Source organism: Schistosoma haematobium, chromosome ZW (genome assembly GCF_000699445.3).
Source record: "Schistosoma haematobium chromosome ZW, whole genome shotgun sequence".
Taxonomy (NCBI): Eukaryota; Metazoa; Platyhelminthes; class Trematoda; order Strigeidida; family Schistosomatidae; genus Schistosoma; species Schistosoma haematobium.
In genome coordinates this window covers 72,445,276-72,461,629 of record NC_067195.1, presented here as the reverse complement: position 1 = coordinate 72,461,629, position 16,354 = coordinate 72,445,276, and the positions used below count along the sequence as shown (strand labels likewise).

Here is a 16,354-nt window from a genome sequence, read left to right as displayed (position 1 = left end):
CTTCCATTACTCTTCTGTCTTCTTATTGCGACTTGGAAGGGTTTTGGTGTTCTAGTGCTCAGTTATCCGCGGTATATCGAAAAATCAGCTTTTTCAAGATATAACAATTTCGAAGTTAATGATGTAAAATTCTTTCTTTTACAAAAGTTATATTATTCTAATTCACTGCTCTTTATTCCTAACACTGTCTTACCTGGACAAATTAATTTTATCGTAAACAATATGTGTGATAATTATATTTGAAATAATCTCAAATATTGAAACTTAAATAATTCCAACATTTCGTCCAGAAAACTTGTTTTAACTTCTTGACGCTCAGTTCTTTTATCAAACTGTTGGTTTTAATTTTATAGTCGAGTTCCTTCGAGTAATTTGCTATCTAGCTTAAGATATGAAGGTCAAACTAAGTCAATTTGATTTATTTAAACAGGCTTTTTCACTATAAACCTACAAAGTTTAAAAAATAGGTGTATACATTCTATAAATATTTCATATCAAAATCGTATTTTTTACTCTATTGGCAGATTAATAGCATAGTAATTTGACAACCCAATTGAATTTTCTTTAGTTCAAATAAAGAAAAATGTCTATATTTCTTATAGCTCAAAACTTATATTTACTTGTTTTCCATCAACCCAACTTCCAGTATAAATTTCATCACGATCACTCCAGTGCATTGTTCCTTCTCCATGACGTTTACCATCTTTCCACTGACCCTCATAAGTTGCCCGGTTAGAGTAGTGATACACTCCGTAACCGTGACGTAGTCCAGAGTCCCATTCACCGTCATAGTGAATAGAACCATCAGTCGTGTAGTTTAATCGACCCTGAAATTTGAAGTTAAGCGTTTTTATGGACTATAGGGCAATAAAATGTTTAGCCGGGTATTTAATTTTGCATGAAAATGTTAATTAAACGATGTATTATAGGGTTTCACATTAAGCATCACCTAGTTACATTGTTTTTTCTATTCAGAAAAACCATATTTGTTGTGACACCTTAAGTCTAGTGGTTAATTGGCAGTGTTGAAGGTTTTATTATTGCTAGCACAAGTGTTGTCCTGTTCAAAACACAAGTGTTGGTTTGAGAGTTAGCACCTTTATAGCGGTAACATTACATTCATACATCAATTAACTCGTAAATTCGAGAGGAAATCGGAGTAGTTATCTATGAAATTGTAAAGAATGAGAGAGTTGCTAGAGACTAAAAAGTAATTGGTTAACTTATAATCTTATTTTATATAGCCGCATCAATATGAGATTAGCTAAATTCTAAACCAACTGAAAATTCATCGAGGTTTTCATGAAGCTCTTTAATCGTTGCGCTAACAAGGTTTGAATAGTTTTGCAGAGATTCTGGTTTTCAACAAAAGCCTAAATACAATGGTCAGTAACTTTAGTATTAAACAAATAGCTATATGCTTTGACGCTTTATTTATACTAATTCGTTTTCTTTCTCACTAGTGAACTGAAATTTCATGTAAATGAGGCATTTTACAGATATTTAATAGCAGTGATATTTACTAAGATGATGTATATTTATTAAAGTTTGTTTGGTGTTCCGTTGTTTATCTTTTCCAAATAAAATCTCTAGTTACTTCATAAAACGTAATTATTATCCAGTTAAGGCGAGAATAAATAGCGGATTATCGGTTTTGTAACTTGAAATTTCGCTTAGTAGATAAAAGTATTGCAGTTTACTCAAGATTGTTCTTTGAAATCGGATAATTCTGGACAAATTCTTTAATGTTATTATATATATGGAAATGTACTTACTTTTCCTTGTTTCTTTCCGTTCTTCCACTGACCAGTATATTGGAGACCATTGGAGTCAGTGTATGTGCCAAATCCATGTCGGATCCCATCAACAACATCACCAATATATTCACTAGATATTTAGTAAAGCATAGTTATTTTTCTATAAGAAAACCTTTTATTCGGCCAAATAATTTTTCCACGCCCAGTAATTTTATTTTCTATAAAGTCGCCAATATACACCAATCCTGTTTCATCCCAGTGAAATTCACCGTGACCATGTAGCATATCATTGACGATTTTTCCCTTTTTTATATGAAGGAAAATTTAGGGAATCTGTAACAATTTGGTTTCGCATTTTTACGTGAAGTATAAACATCTAGATAACAGACAAAATGGTTAATACTAATTAAATGAACCACAGATCAAGATAGTGCTTTTAAGAAGGTTTGCGAGAGTTATCTTTGATGTCTACTTTCTCACAAGGCTTCGTGAGTTTAGTCTTGTTTACGAGTTAACTGAGTAAGTTTTCCATGAATAAACTGGAAGGTATTTATTACCGTCCATTTTAGGATTAACTACCTTAGTTTTACGTGGATATGTTTTTAAAAACAACAGAACGTTAATATTTATTTTGAAGCTCTAGTAAACAAACCAATGTATTATGAGAGTTATGACCATCGGTCAATAATTAAATAGCCTCAAGCACCCGATATCCAGTTGCCTTGACCAGATGAACAGGGTGGATCTGATGCAGATGTGAAGGCGCGGATCGGCAAAGCAAGAGCAGCATATTTACAACTGAGGAACATCTCGAGCTCAAAACAACTGTCAACCAACACCAAGGTCAGGATTTTCAACACAAATGTCAAGACAGTTCTACTGTATGGGGCAGAAACCTGGAGAACTACGAAACCCATCATCCAGAAAATACAGGTGTTTATTAACAATTGTCTACGCAAAATACTTCGGATCCATTGGCCGGACACTATTAGCAACAACGTACTGTGGGAGAGAACAAACCAGATCCCAGCAGAGGAAGAAATCAGGAAGAAGCGCTGGAAGTAGATAGGACACACATTGAGGAAAGCACCCAACTGCGTCACAAGACAAGCCCTCACATGGAATCCTCAAGGCCAAAGGAAAAGAGGAAGACCAAAGAACACATTACGCCGGGAAATGGAAATAGACATGAGAAAAATGAACAAGAATTGGATGGAACTAGAAAAGAAGGCCCAGGACAGAGTGGGTTGGAGAATGCTGGTCAGCGGCCTATGCTCCATTGGGAGTAACAGGCGCTACTGACTACTACTGACTACTGAAGAAAGACTTTACATACATGAAATTAGTCGCTACACAGTGATCAATCAATTGTAAAGACGTCTTAAGCACAAGCAGTTGTGTAAATGTTTCTTCAATCAAATACATGCGAAGATAGAAACAACATAGAATTTAACTGAACTGTGTATTAGTTTTAGTTGGTGTTAACTCAGGAAGAAAACATGCCAACTATGGAGAAGCAGAAGAGTAAAGACAGTAATAATAAAAATGTGAGATTTCTGATACAAGAAAAAGAATAGACTACGAACAAACGAAACTAAAAAATAGAACAATGCCGAATAATTTCACGTCAAACACATAAAAACAAATGGAAAGTGTTTTTATGTCATTCACGCGGACCCGTTTTGGCCATATCACCTAAAAACTTTTATCATTGTTTGATGGCATGTTTTTAATTTGGTAATAATTGCTGCAACTTCATAAAATTCTGATATGGCTACTTTTTATATCCTGTGGAAACAACCAATAACCTGACACTGTATAAAATAACAAACGCAGATACGACTCGCTATTAGGAAGATGGAAGTGCTGTATATGAAGATTTGTTGGTAATATAAAATATACCCACAACAGACGCAACCATCAATTTCATAATTGATCCAAAAACTACATCAAATACACTGAATTATATATGATCTACTTGTCTAGCCAGTAGACTGATTTGAATACGTTGAGATAGGATATTTTTGATGTAGATTATCGAGTAACTATATGCGTTGGTAAAGTTTAAAACGACAGCAGTTTTAAATTTAGTAACTAACAGTACAACAAATTACTGAGTCACATAAAGATTGTGCGGAAATAGTTGAGATAAGACTAATTTGTAAACATTTTTTGTCATTCTTTATATTTTTCCACAATTTCATTTGAGGTATATGAACACAATGTTGACTAAAGAATTTTTTAAAGTACGCTGTAGCAATGGACTGGCCAGTGGATACTAGGTCATCAAGTGAAGAAACATGGCATATACTTAAAGGCACATTTAGCTGTTACATCAGCATTTTTACCGTGCTTAATACCATGTAGACACTATAACTGTCCATTATAGATAACTAAAAATGTCGAGAAACATTTTAGACGTAGAGAAGGCATTAAAGCATGTTTATCTCAACAGGCTTTGAACAGTATAGACACACTTATCGTAAGACTAGAAGGGCATGTAATGCGTTTGTAGGCTAGAATTTTGTATGCAAAACAATTGATCAGAGGTTGTGAAAACAGTTCAAAAATGTTACTGTCGCATATAAAAATAAAACTCAGAGGAGTGATGGGATCCGCTTGAAGCATCGCCGAAGTATTTGATTGAAAAATGCTTTCTACACATGACGGTAAAAGATAAACTATTAATTGCAATAATGGCAATTTTTGGATGGATCCTTTGATTATTGGAAAGGAAGTTGTCCTACGATTACATTGCCGTCTCAAACCAGATGAGCCTGGTGCTCCTGATGATACTCATTTTATGATCATGGAAGCCTAGGAAGATATTATTTTAGAACCAATTACAACACTGTGTAGCATATCTCCGAAGCAGTCTTAATTATCAAGAGACTAAGAAGAAGCAGCAATCAGCTTGGCTAATAAGGTGGGAGAAGTACATACTTAGATAGTAGTTATCGGATCGATAATCTGGTCAATTCACTTGTTAAACTGCGGGAAAAGACTACTCAACAGCTTTTCTAAATTATGTGGAATCTAGTAATTTTCTAGAGAGAGGAGAACATGATTTTGGAGAGGCTTTTGATTTTTGACAAATCTCGTTTCAAGAGAGGATTGGGATACATCCAAAGACAGTAAGATTCCGATAAATGTAATTTTCATAGATATACGTAAGGTCTTAAACAAAGTTTTTAGTTAGGTCTTAGAGTAAAACTGGAAAATTCGGGAATCCATTACAAAGTTAGAAATTTGACAAGCGAATTTCTGATTGATAAGAGGCAATGGGTGAGGGTAAAAATATGCTTATGAACATGAGGACTATAAATTCTAGAGGTTATAATTAACAGTGACATAAGAGCGGCAAGCAAGTGCAAGGCTGCCACTGCCAAAGGCTTTAGGGTTTAATGGGTTATTCGTAAGTTATTTCGTCATTGATATGAAGAAACGTCTAAGGCATCATACTCGGTGTTTGTGAGGTCTCATTTGAAATGTGGGATTCAAGAAGTGAATCCTTGTTTCAAGCATGAAGTGAATACGATCAAATGGGTCCGACAGTGAGGGACCGAAACGATAAAAAGTCTTTTGTCTATCTTCTGAGAACAAAATGCGACGTCTCAACTCATTTTAGTTATCTAATCGCAGGTTAAGAGGTGGTTTAATACTGGCATACGGTACACCAAACCATGAGTGTCGTACTAATGTATCTTACTGCTTTCTTCCATATAGGACCGATCATCTGAGAAATATAAAACTGGAGTCACATAGTTTGCTGCCGGAGCTTTGCTTTTTGCATTGGATAATGAATTATTGAGATTTTCCATAAGAATACGTAATACCAAAACTTTTTCTAAATATATTCAAAGCGTAATTAGACCTTCACAGTAGTATCAATTGGGAGGACTAGTTTAGATCGTTTGATCTACTATCCCTACTTCTGAAAAATGACAACTGATGAGCGATATGATTTATCTTAACGGCTGTAATTCTGATTTCTACATAAATGTTTAGCTTTCTTTCACTTAGTACTTCTCATCCTTTCATATCACATGTTTTCTGTCTAGTTTTCCTCAATCACTGCTAAAATAAAGTATATTGGCATCAAGTGATACTTATTTACGGTATATTACAGTATTCTAAAAGTAAACACTGACACGTTTCAGTAACACAGGTTGTATCACAAACTTCGACAATCCAGAAATAACGAGGTAATCAATTAAAATACCAGCAACTATCCCATTTTATAAGATATTCCATCAATTCTGGGGAAGTTTGAGAAATGGTCAACAAGTAATTTTGGTATACCTGGAACTACAACTCCCACACTAAACCCGGTCAGGGAAGGTCTTTCTCTTAAAGTTTAGACGTACTATAACAAAATCTACACAACGACTCAAGAGTTTCGAAAATTTCTGATACTTTTGAGAAAACGTGAGAAGTTTCTCTTGCAAAATGCCTCTACCTACTTGTCATTATTATTTAAATATTCTATTAAATAAGTATACTTATAATACAATCAAAATATTATACAACAGCGAACCTCGAATGTATTTCCATTTTCGTATTCTATTTCATTTACTACTCCAAATGTCTTTTTGAATTCACGAGAACACCTTTTAACTCACAAAAACTTAAGAAAACTGTACTTGCGAAGTATTTGTGGATATAAATCGAATAACTGCACATAGTTGTTCAAATCTTCGTCATTTGTACTGAGAGTTGACAGATACTTATCATTTGTATCTTCTTCTCCTTCTAAGTTAACAATATTTTCCTCATCATCCAATATCTCAATTTTCGGAGTTGGTGGGCTTGACATTTCAAATCTGCAGACGGCATTTTACCATGACATTTTAAAGACAACAAGTTTAAACACTTGCATATAGAAACATTCCTATAGGTGTCACTCCATCAATGACGGAAGAAATCACGATGAACATCAAACAAATCAAGAATGGGGAAGCAGTAGGACCTGACAACATACCATTTGGAGATCTGAGGTCAGATATAAATGTAACTGCATACATGCTCCATATTCTATTCAAAAAGCTTTAGAAGGAGGAACAAGAGTTGACGGACTGAAAAGAGGGATACCTCATCAAAAAACTGAAGAAAGGAGATCTGAGCAAAGGTGAGAACTGTAGAGGCATCATACTGCTATTAGTACAAAGACGGTGTTGTCCCTGAACAACCATCCTTGATCGCAAGGGGAAGGTTGACGTCATACACCTTGAGTTCTCAAAATATTTAGATAGGGTCAACCATATATGTCTTATCAATAAGCTCAAACGATTGAGTATCTAGTCGCCTCTAGTTGATTGGCTCACTTCATATATAAAAAATTGACATATTAATGTCAAGGTTAACTTCACTTTCTCTCAAGCTATGAGATGTCTTAGTGGGGTCCCACACGTTTCTGTACTAGGACTTCTCATTTTCCTCATTTGTATAAACGATCTTTCACGACAGGTATCGTCTAACTGATTGCTTTTTGCTGGTGACGTGAAACACTGGAGAGAAAAGCAACCAAGAGGATATACCGGCACTTCAGGAGAATTTGACTCGAATTCAAAGTTGGGCAGATGACATTGGACTTGCCTTTAACACTTCAAAGTGTAAAGTAGTCCATCTGAGACTTGCTGCAGACTACAGTAACAACTTAGGAAACTCTTGCCTAAAAGAAGTTCTGGTGCCCTACGATTTGGGGTCTTATGGTAACTGTGACAAAAATGCCTTCCAAGCAAACTGGTAACACTGAAGCTCATTTTTTGGCCAGTTTGACGCAAGAATTTTCCACATAATCTTCAACAGTTTTATTCGTTCCCATTTAGAGTACGGGAACATGGTATTTCCCCCTCATTCCAAAAGCATGAGGACACTCTGGAGCGTACCCAACGGCGAGCCACGAAATCAGTCCAAGGACTCAAATTTAAACCTTATGAAGAGCGCCTCTAATCACTTAACCTTTACTCATTAGAGTAAAGGCATCTTAGAGGCAATATTCTAATGGCTTATAGTATCCTTAACACTTCTGGACATCCCCTTCAACACCCACTTAAGCTTAGTTTCAATACAAACCCAAGGGGTATCACCCAGAAACTAGAAATACAACACAGCAGAGCGGTCTGTAGACACAAATTCGTGTGTTGTATGAGTCACTAGCATACGGGTTTTTGTTTCAAAGCTATTTCAATTTAAACGTAACCCTAGATACTCCATTTTCTACTGTGACGCTTAGTTTGGTGATAACTGTACTTTCCTAATTGTTTTTAAATTGTGGTCTTGTCAGTCGTCTATTTATTAATGTATCTTTTTAAGCCGATCTGAATCAGGAATAGGGAATAAATCGAGTTGTATCCCAAACGAATTGTTTTATCTGTAACTAACTTGTCAAGCAGTCAGGCTATAGAGTGGCTATCGTCTACCCAAACCCGTTAGTCTGAATTCGGACTAACGCAATTGTAACGAAGGGAATGCCAATATTCGGTTTTAACGCATAACTAACGAACCAAAATTTTTTTGATCAAACTAAAGTACATTCTTCTGTGTAGCGCAGAAAGCGTTTTTGAGTTGCTCGTATTAAGTTATATCAACACACCAAACATGTGCTCATTTCAAGTGGTTCTAATTTAGGAAAGAGAACAAATTAAATCAGAAATGCAAAACACCTCAAACGGTTCAGCCTGTGCCATACAGTCAAGGGTTTCTCTGGTACAAATTAGCGTGCTAAACAACAAAAGTGATAGTTAATACAAAAGTGTTCAATACCTGAGAATCAATAAAAATATTTCCAACAAGAAGGGAACAGACATATATCTGCAAAGATTCTAGCAATCGTTCCAGGCAGACAGTCAAAGGTTAAGAGTCACACACTGAACCACATCATGAAATTGACTTTAGTAAAACATGACCATACTGTTAATAGTACGGCAATAGAAAGTTCGGTAACAGGTGGTAAGTCTTTAATCAAAGTCACACAATAAAAGCTCAGACGAGGAAGACTGAAAAACACAAAGTGTTGTTAAAAAAGATCCGAATAAAGGTTAGAATACACGACAGGGAGAAGAAACAGATACATGATAGTACTGTCCAACAAAATGCTTTGGAGGGATTTTCAGCGTTTTCTTTCCGTTACAGCGGTTCTGGCCTCAAGGTTAAATCAGTTTAACTATCGTATCAAGACCCTAACCTAAGTTGAGACAAGTTCTCTCCTACATATTATTTGACAAACGGATTAAGGACGTAAAGATTTTTAGAGGCGTGAAGTTGTTGAGGTGTCAATTATTTATTGTTATCTTTGTTTACATATTAGATGGATTATTAATGTTACCAAATCTCTAAAATCTTTCAAGTGGTTGATGTAGGTGATCAATATGTCCATCGAGCACACTTCTGGCCAGTTATAATAATGGCATAAAATGGCTGATCTAAGCTGGCTAGCTGTTGTAGATGTGGAACACAACGTACCCACTCGTGATCTAGTGTAGATGCATGACCGAGCGCATTCAGATAAGTGAGTTCGGTAAAACTAGTGTGGTCAGTATCAAATGTCGAAGACCTGTAGAGCTATTGATTTTGAAGATTTATTTACTGCTACATGTTTCAACGTTGAATCAGTTCTACTTAGTTTACTTGCTCCATGCGTCGTTCAAGTCGTATTACTACCAATAGTTAAGGCGACAATGCTTTCAAAATAACTCTTTCATCCACAATATTTGTTTTCTAATTTCTCTCAAATCAGGAGTTTTATCACAAATAGAACAGTCTTAAAACGATTAAATATTTCATACGGTTTTCTACGCAAGTAAATATCAATAAAATATCAGCTCATCAAAAGGCCAATGTTAAACAATGTGTTATTTAGTCACTTCAAGGGGACACTGAATAACCTTGATAATACAGAAAGATTAATAGTACTGAGTGTATTGATGATATAGAAATTCTCTGATCTGTCCCAAAACTTATTGTTATTGCTAAAAATAGGTCAGCTCACAAAGACTAGACATAAACCGTAAATGAATGTGAAGGTATTATGTTATAGTCAGGACATATGTGTAGTAAAATACAAACCTTCTTTCATTTCTCACTACCGCCACATAGTGCTGATTACAGTGAATACGCAGAAACGATTTTCATTTGATTGGTAGCACATTTGTGACTTATTCAAAGTTTATTTAACATTTTGACTGCTTGAACAACTAATTTGGAGTGTTTTACATCTTCAAACTAAAGTGTAATTAGCTCTTTAGGATTGACAACTCTGTTCATTATATTTCATGTTTACAGGTGTTTAGAATTTGATTTTCCGGCACTTCATCAATCGATTCGAGCTACTGATAACTTAACGTTAATAAACTACATACTACACTTATCATCGCTGTATCCTACCTATCCATTCTTGATACCAAGCCTAGTGTGTTTATACACCATTATGATGATGTTTTATTAATGTGAATCTAATATTCATGTGCTGTCTTAAAATAAATTGAAACTAAACATTACATTCTTGTTATCATCACTGCATTAAAGAACAAACATTTACAAAATAAATAGCTGTCCAATACTATCTGAGACGTACAGGTAAAGCGATCCAGATAGATAAAAGAAGTTCATAAAGTGAAAATGCTCAGAATGATCAATGAGAAGGGATATTGCCGATATTAAGAATTAATATTAGCCTTTATTGCTGGATAAACATGTCATTGAAATCTGCTTACGAATATAAAATGCTGAATTTGTGTTTCTTTTTGATGTTGATGCATAAGTATTGAAGTTAGCACTTTCTTACATAATTTCTGAAAAACAATGAACTGAAGAGTGATTGATCTACTTCTCACAACATTTTGTGTTTAATTTATCGGCTTTCATAATAGGTTTCATCTGTATAAGATGTCAAGTATTCTGTAATTGATGACTTGATTTAGGTAGCTGCATAAATTTATGATTAATTTCTCTTTTAATCAATTAATCTGATACGAAACAAACCTCAAGGTTAAAGTTTCCATTAAGGCTCCCTCCTTAAACAGCCATTTGTCAACCAATAATGATGATCTGTATACCATGTAGGCTTGATAAATGGAAGAGAATGTGCCAATAAGCAGAAGCCACATTCAGGTCTTGATCTCAACACATGAACATCTCTGTGACCATGCCATGCAAAATATTGATTAAAAGGTGATAATTTTTATTCAAGTAATTTGAATACTTTGAAAGGTTAAATGGTGGTTTGAACTTATCGACATGAATAAATGCATGAGGGGGTGAAATTCTCGGATGCTCTTCTACTGATGCTCCCACTACAATCGGTACTATATTGTATCTATACAATGAGATACAAAACATAGGGTAAAATAATGAATTTAGGTTCTGTAAAATATAGGTATAAAGCATTCGCACTACCCTCATGTACACCGAAAAGTACACTGAAATAAAATATCAATTATTCACACTAACAATGGACTAAGTAATTTAGGCTTCAGAAATGGATTCCAGTAAAGTGAAAGCATTATCCTGATATTGGTCAGTAAACTAATCGACTGATCATCTATTTATATGTTTTACCTCATTTTGTTAGCACAGATATAGAACTAACATCTAATTAGACATTCCATGACATTTTGACATTGAAGTGTGGACCGAAAGTATTTGGTTTCAAATGTCTCTCCAGAATTATTGGAGTATGCAGAACAGTGAAGTGAATGATAATGAGATCAAAGTTAAGGTACTAGTTTTAAAGAAACAAGTTCACTGATGCATTCGTATGTGTCCATCGATGAAGATGGTTAGGAGATAGGCTACTCAAGCCTAACAATCGCCGAAAGTTCAGACTCTCTGTTTGAAACCTGCATAATACATGTAATTGATCAGAGATGTTGGACGACATAGCTCATAATTGGGAACAGTGGGTCAGACGAGTTAGTTCTCTACCTTTCTCTAGATATGTTAGGTCCCGATAAACATAATGAATGGTAACTTTGGGATCCTTTTTTGGACCAATGCTAAACGTATATTTTTACCGCATAATTGTTAAACAAATAAAATATTCATATTAATATTCCTCTTATTATAAACTTTATTTTGTCTTATGAACCATTATTATTCGTTTTACAATTCTTGAATTATGCTCTGTCTATTAGTCACTGCCTCCCACATCCACAGCCATATTTGGCCAAAATTTTGTACAGATGTTATTTTCTATTTTATGCTACGTTGTGGTCTGTTTGATTGGTGTATAAACTCAGGATGTTTGAAATATAAGGATTCATATTGCGGAGACTGAGACTGGTGTTCTGGACTTAACTGGCTGGGCTAGACAGGAAGCGGGACTAATCAGGACTCTAGGCTGCTCGCACGTGTTTTACGCGTCCTTGGTCCGGTCGATAATTCGCTGCTTCTGACTGGCGGTTTTTGGCCATAACAAGATATTCCTGATTTTTCATTATTTGATTTCGTTTGTCCCTTTTGAACTGTATTTTTTGTATTCAGACTCCAATCGCTTTTAATATGATTTCTTATTCAGGAATTCTTGTCTTGCTGATTTCCTGTCATTATGTTGGCATGGAGGCTTGTAACGTGTGTCGATGCACGCTCATGACATGCCCCATGTTGATAATGGCTGACTAATAAAAACTTGTCAATTTAATGTATTGAGTTAGCTATGTAGTTCAAATCAACTGTACTTGTACAATGTTTTCAGTTGTTATTTAGACTTTATTACTAATTAAATCTACGTAGAGTATTAAAGACACTACTGAGAGCACATATCGTATATTTCTTAGAATTTAGTACAACTCATATACCGAGTTCATTTGGATGTATTAGGTTGGAAGCCGTAAAGTTTGTGTGAGGGCTAAAGATACTACACGACTGCCTACTACAAGGCGGGTGGAATAGAAGCCGAGTGCTAACGGTACTAACTCACTTATTACAAAGTATTTTCGTTAGCAATATTATACTATTCACATTTTTTCCAAGCCCCAACGTAGGGAGCCTCACCTTTCGCTTCGTCAAAAATTATCATTGACGGGAAAATGTCAATCAAGTCAGTACACTGGAGATCTTGTATACCTCGCCTGCCATCAGAGTTGAAACATAACCATATGGCGGAAGGAAGGAACATAAAAAAATGCCGCCTTAAACTTCATGACCAAATAAATCTCTCGTCACAATATAAGTGGGAATATTATTCGTACTTATATATATGATTAGGGAACAGCGTATCATATTTCACTAAATCAACTGAAGGCTTTAATCGGTTCCGGTATTGTTTTAAATGGCCCCATGAAACAACTAGTCAGTATCATATACAAGCGTTATCGATTTATTTATGTCATCTCCGATTATGTACACTGAACTTTTCAATGCTTTAATGATATTCACCGATAAGAATTTAACGCAAGGTAAATATTATTGAAACTTACAATAAACTATTATGGAAGAACTCCCCTGTTACACAATCCTTAAATAATTTATTTTCAAAAGCTAAGCAGAATTTATATTGTTTACTGAACGTGTTAAGACAGTTTGAGCAATACGAACCTCCACAACCGCCATACATATCAACCTAAAAGTTTTGAAACAAGATCTGGGCTGAATCAAAGCATATTCTATCAAAAATCTACCTTTGTTTGTTTAATTCACCAAATAGCTACCACATTAACTATTTAGTAACATGATCAGATTTAAGTACTAATAGTATGACATAACTAAGTAAGGAGTGGTTATATATCACTGCCAGCCGTCCTAGATGAAGTCATTCATAGTCTTGATAACTCAATGGTAACCCTTATAAATGTGACACTAGCTACGCACATCTGATTTCCAAGGAAAATATCAATATTTTTGAGATTCCAAGTAAGCCTTCTTAATCGGTGCCAATTAAAACACGATTACACTTAAAGCTTTTGCCTATTTAATTCTCCATACACCTCTTTCTAAACCATCATTATAAGCTTACGCTTGGTGATTTCAAGCTCTTTGACCTTTAAAAATCCTAGATGAACTAATCCTTCACGACTCGGTGAGCGAAGTACCACCAGGAATTCTATGAACCTTCTAAGCCAGGCTATAGCCCTGATTAATCTCAACAACTCAGAATAGTAAGAAAGGATAGGTGATATGTTGCACTTTATACTGCTCACGTTAACCACAGCAGTTTTTCTAAACTCAATATTGTCAGGAGTAGGTTCCGGACAGTCAGTAATAGCTATACAAAAATCGCCATGCAGTAACGTTGGACACTTAAATCAAGATTCAAGATCGTTCATTTTTCGTATACCCTTCGAGGTCCAATCAGCTGAATCCTGTGACATAACTCGATTGTTCAACCACTGTATACTGGTGCACAACGGCGAAGGATCGGCTATACCGGTTCCCAGTATTCTTAGTGTTGTATAACACTATCGTGGAATCTGTACAGAAGTTCACTTTGCAGAAAAAATTGGACAGACTCCCCCGTAAGACTTCACTTAGCTCCATACTTAACACCACTGCCGCCATCTCAAGCCTCGGTATAGTGACTTTTTTTATAGGTGCTACCTTAGACTTGCTGTACAACAAGATACAGTATGGTGGTTCCCTCAAATAACTAACTCGCGCGTACGCAACCGCCCCGTAACCAACCTCTGAAGCACCAGTGAACAAATGCAATTCTCTTTTCTCGTCAGGTTCATTGATCCTCTTATTGATCCCTCGAGCCACAGTAGCATTAACTATCCGACGCATGAAATTCAATCAATTTAGCCACGTGGACATGTATGACTCGTTGAAAAGCTGATCCCAGCCTATTTGGGATTTAAATACTTCTTGCAAGAGAAAATTGACTGTAAGACAGAGTGGAGCAATTTGACTCAAAGGATTAAACAGAGAAGAAACTACAGATAGAATCCCTTTCCTCGTCAAAGGTTTTTCTGGTGCATCAAAGTAAAACTTAAATACATCTTGTCTGAAATCCCATTCTTCACCTAGAGTTCGATGAGTGGTATCGTAACTCGTTGACATTTCTATCAAAGACTCTTCTTTACATACGTCAAGCAAGGTGGTCCCTACTTTTCCCGATTTGGTAATCCATTTTTTAAATTTAAAACCTTTACGTCATAATCCACTTATCTACCTAGCAAACTCTTTCGCCTGATCACAAGTAGAGGGATATCAAGCAATCATCAACATAGAGATTGTTCATGACAGCATCTATGACATAACGATCGTAACCATCAGAGAATGTTTGGGCTGTCTTACTCATGGCAAAGTTCACACAAAACGGCGATGATGTGGCACCAGATCGATGAGAGGTCATTTGAAATGTAGATGGTTCCCTCGACATGTCTTCCTCCTTCCACCATAGAAATCTTAAAGCTCCTCGATCAGGCTCAGGAACCTTCACTTGTATGAATATTTCCTCAACGTCTACAGAGATTGCAAATGCCTTCTTGAGAAAACTCAATAATATACACACTAGCTCAGCAGTGGTGTCGGGTCCTTGATAAATCATATCATTTAAAGAAACTTGACGGCACAATCTAGGACCACTCTATGTTCTTCTGGCTTTTTCGGGTTTAACACTGCATGATGAGGTAAATACCATCGAGCACGATAAGTTGGCTGCAATTGTATTTCAGGGACCTTCTCCGCATATCCCTCAGTAAAATACTTTCAATAATTTTGGTATACCTGATTTGCAGACTGTCATACCTCAACAATTTACGCTTCAAACTCTGTAATCTACCGTTTACTACTTCACAATTCCCCACTTCTATATTTGGATTCTTTTTTGATGGTATCGGAACAATAAAATGACCATTATCTAAGCGTATGCCCCTTTCCACATTTTAATTGCCGACTTAGTCGGCTTATGCCCTGGTATACTTTCCACGATCAGAGCTCCTTCAATCATTACGTGTTCAGACTGATCCGAAAAATATACCTCGAAAGGCGCATTCGATCTTGAACTGTAAGCGCTAAAAATCATGAACATTTATAAACAGCGTTGTCATCGGAACACATACTGAACTTAGTTTTTTCTGTCGAACTATTCCACTGCCCCGATTGCAAGTGATACTTCGTCTTCATGTTATTTCCCTTTCTTGAACGATTCATCAACCGTCCAAATTTACTACTAGCTACTCTCGCACGAGATGCTATAAACTTAGTGAGCTCGGTAAACGTTGGCTCTCTATCGTCTTCACTTAACTTATCCAACCAGTCCGCCCACTGAGCTTGCATGCATTGAGGTAAAAGCCTTACTATTCTCTCTAACGTAATTAAAGAATTTAGATCGGCTGTATACTTCATCTATTCCAAGACCATGGCACAATTTTCCATTCTTGTAGCTAGGTTCGATAGCTGCTCCGATTCAGTGTAATCAAAATTTCAGTTTCGAATAAGTCCTCTAAAGTTTCTCGAGCAATTACATGTGCCTGTCCGAACAATCGTTTTAGAATTTCCCTGGCCCTTTTATAGCTAGCAGAGGCATCCAACATGACACACCCCTCAATGGCTGTTTTCGCTCTACTCTTACAACAATGTATTAAATGAAGCAGGCCTTGACAATCATTCATGATCTTTGATTACACATAGGTCTCAAACTCCCTTAAAAATTTCAA

At 35.9% G+C, this 16,354-nt stretch overlaps 1 protein-coding gene across 1 annotated transcript in view; it reads right to left on the bottom strand.

Annotated features, from left to right (window-relative positions):
• The window catches only part of MORN1 (Alsin), a gene marked incomplete at its 5' end in the record, with an annotated part of 34,719 nt that extends 28,146 nt beyond the window's left edge, over positions 1 to 6,573 (bottom strand). The window contains 5 exons of the mRNA XM_051218853.1: positions 621 to 827; positions 1,776 to 1,887; positions 1,930 to 2,060; positions 6,295 to 6,367; positions 6,401 to 6,573. Coding sequence (XP_051072390.1) covers positions 621 to 827; positions 1,776 to 1,887; positions 1,930 to 2,060; positions 6,295 to 6,367; positions 6,401 to 6,573 — 696 coding nt within the window. The remainder of the gene's footprint in view (positions 1 to 620; positions 828 to 1,775; positions 1,888 to 1,929; positions 2,061 to 6,294; positions 6,368 to 6,400) is intronic.
• Between the last annotated feature and the right edge of the window lie 9,781 nt (positions 6,574 to 16,354).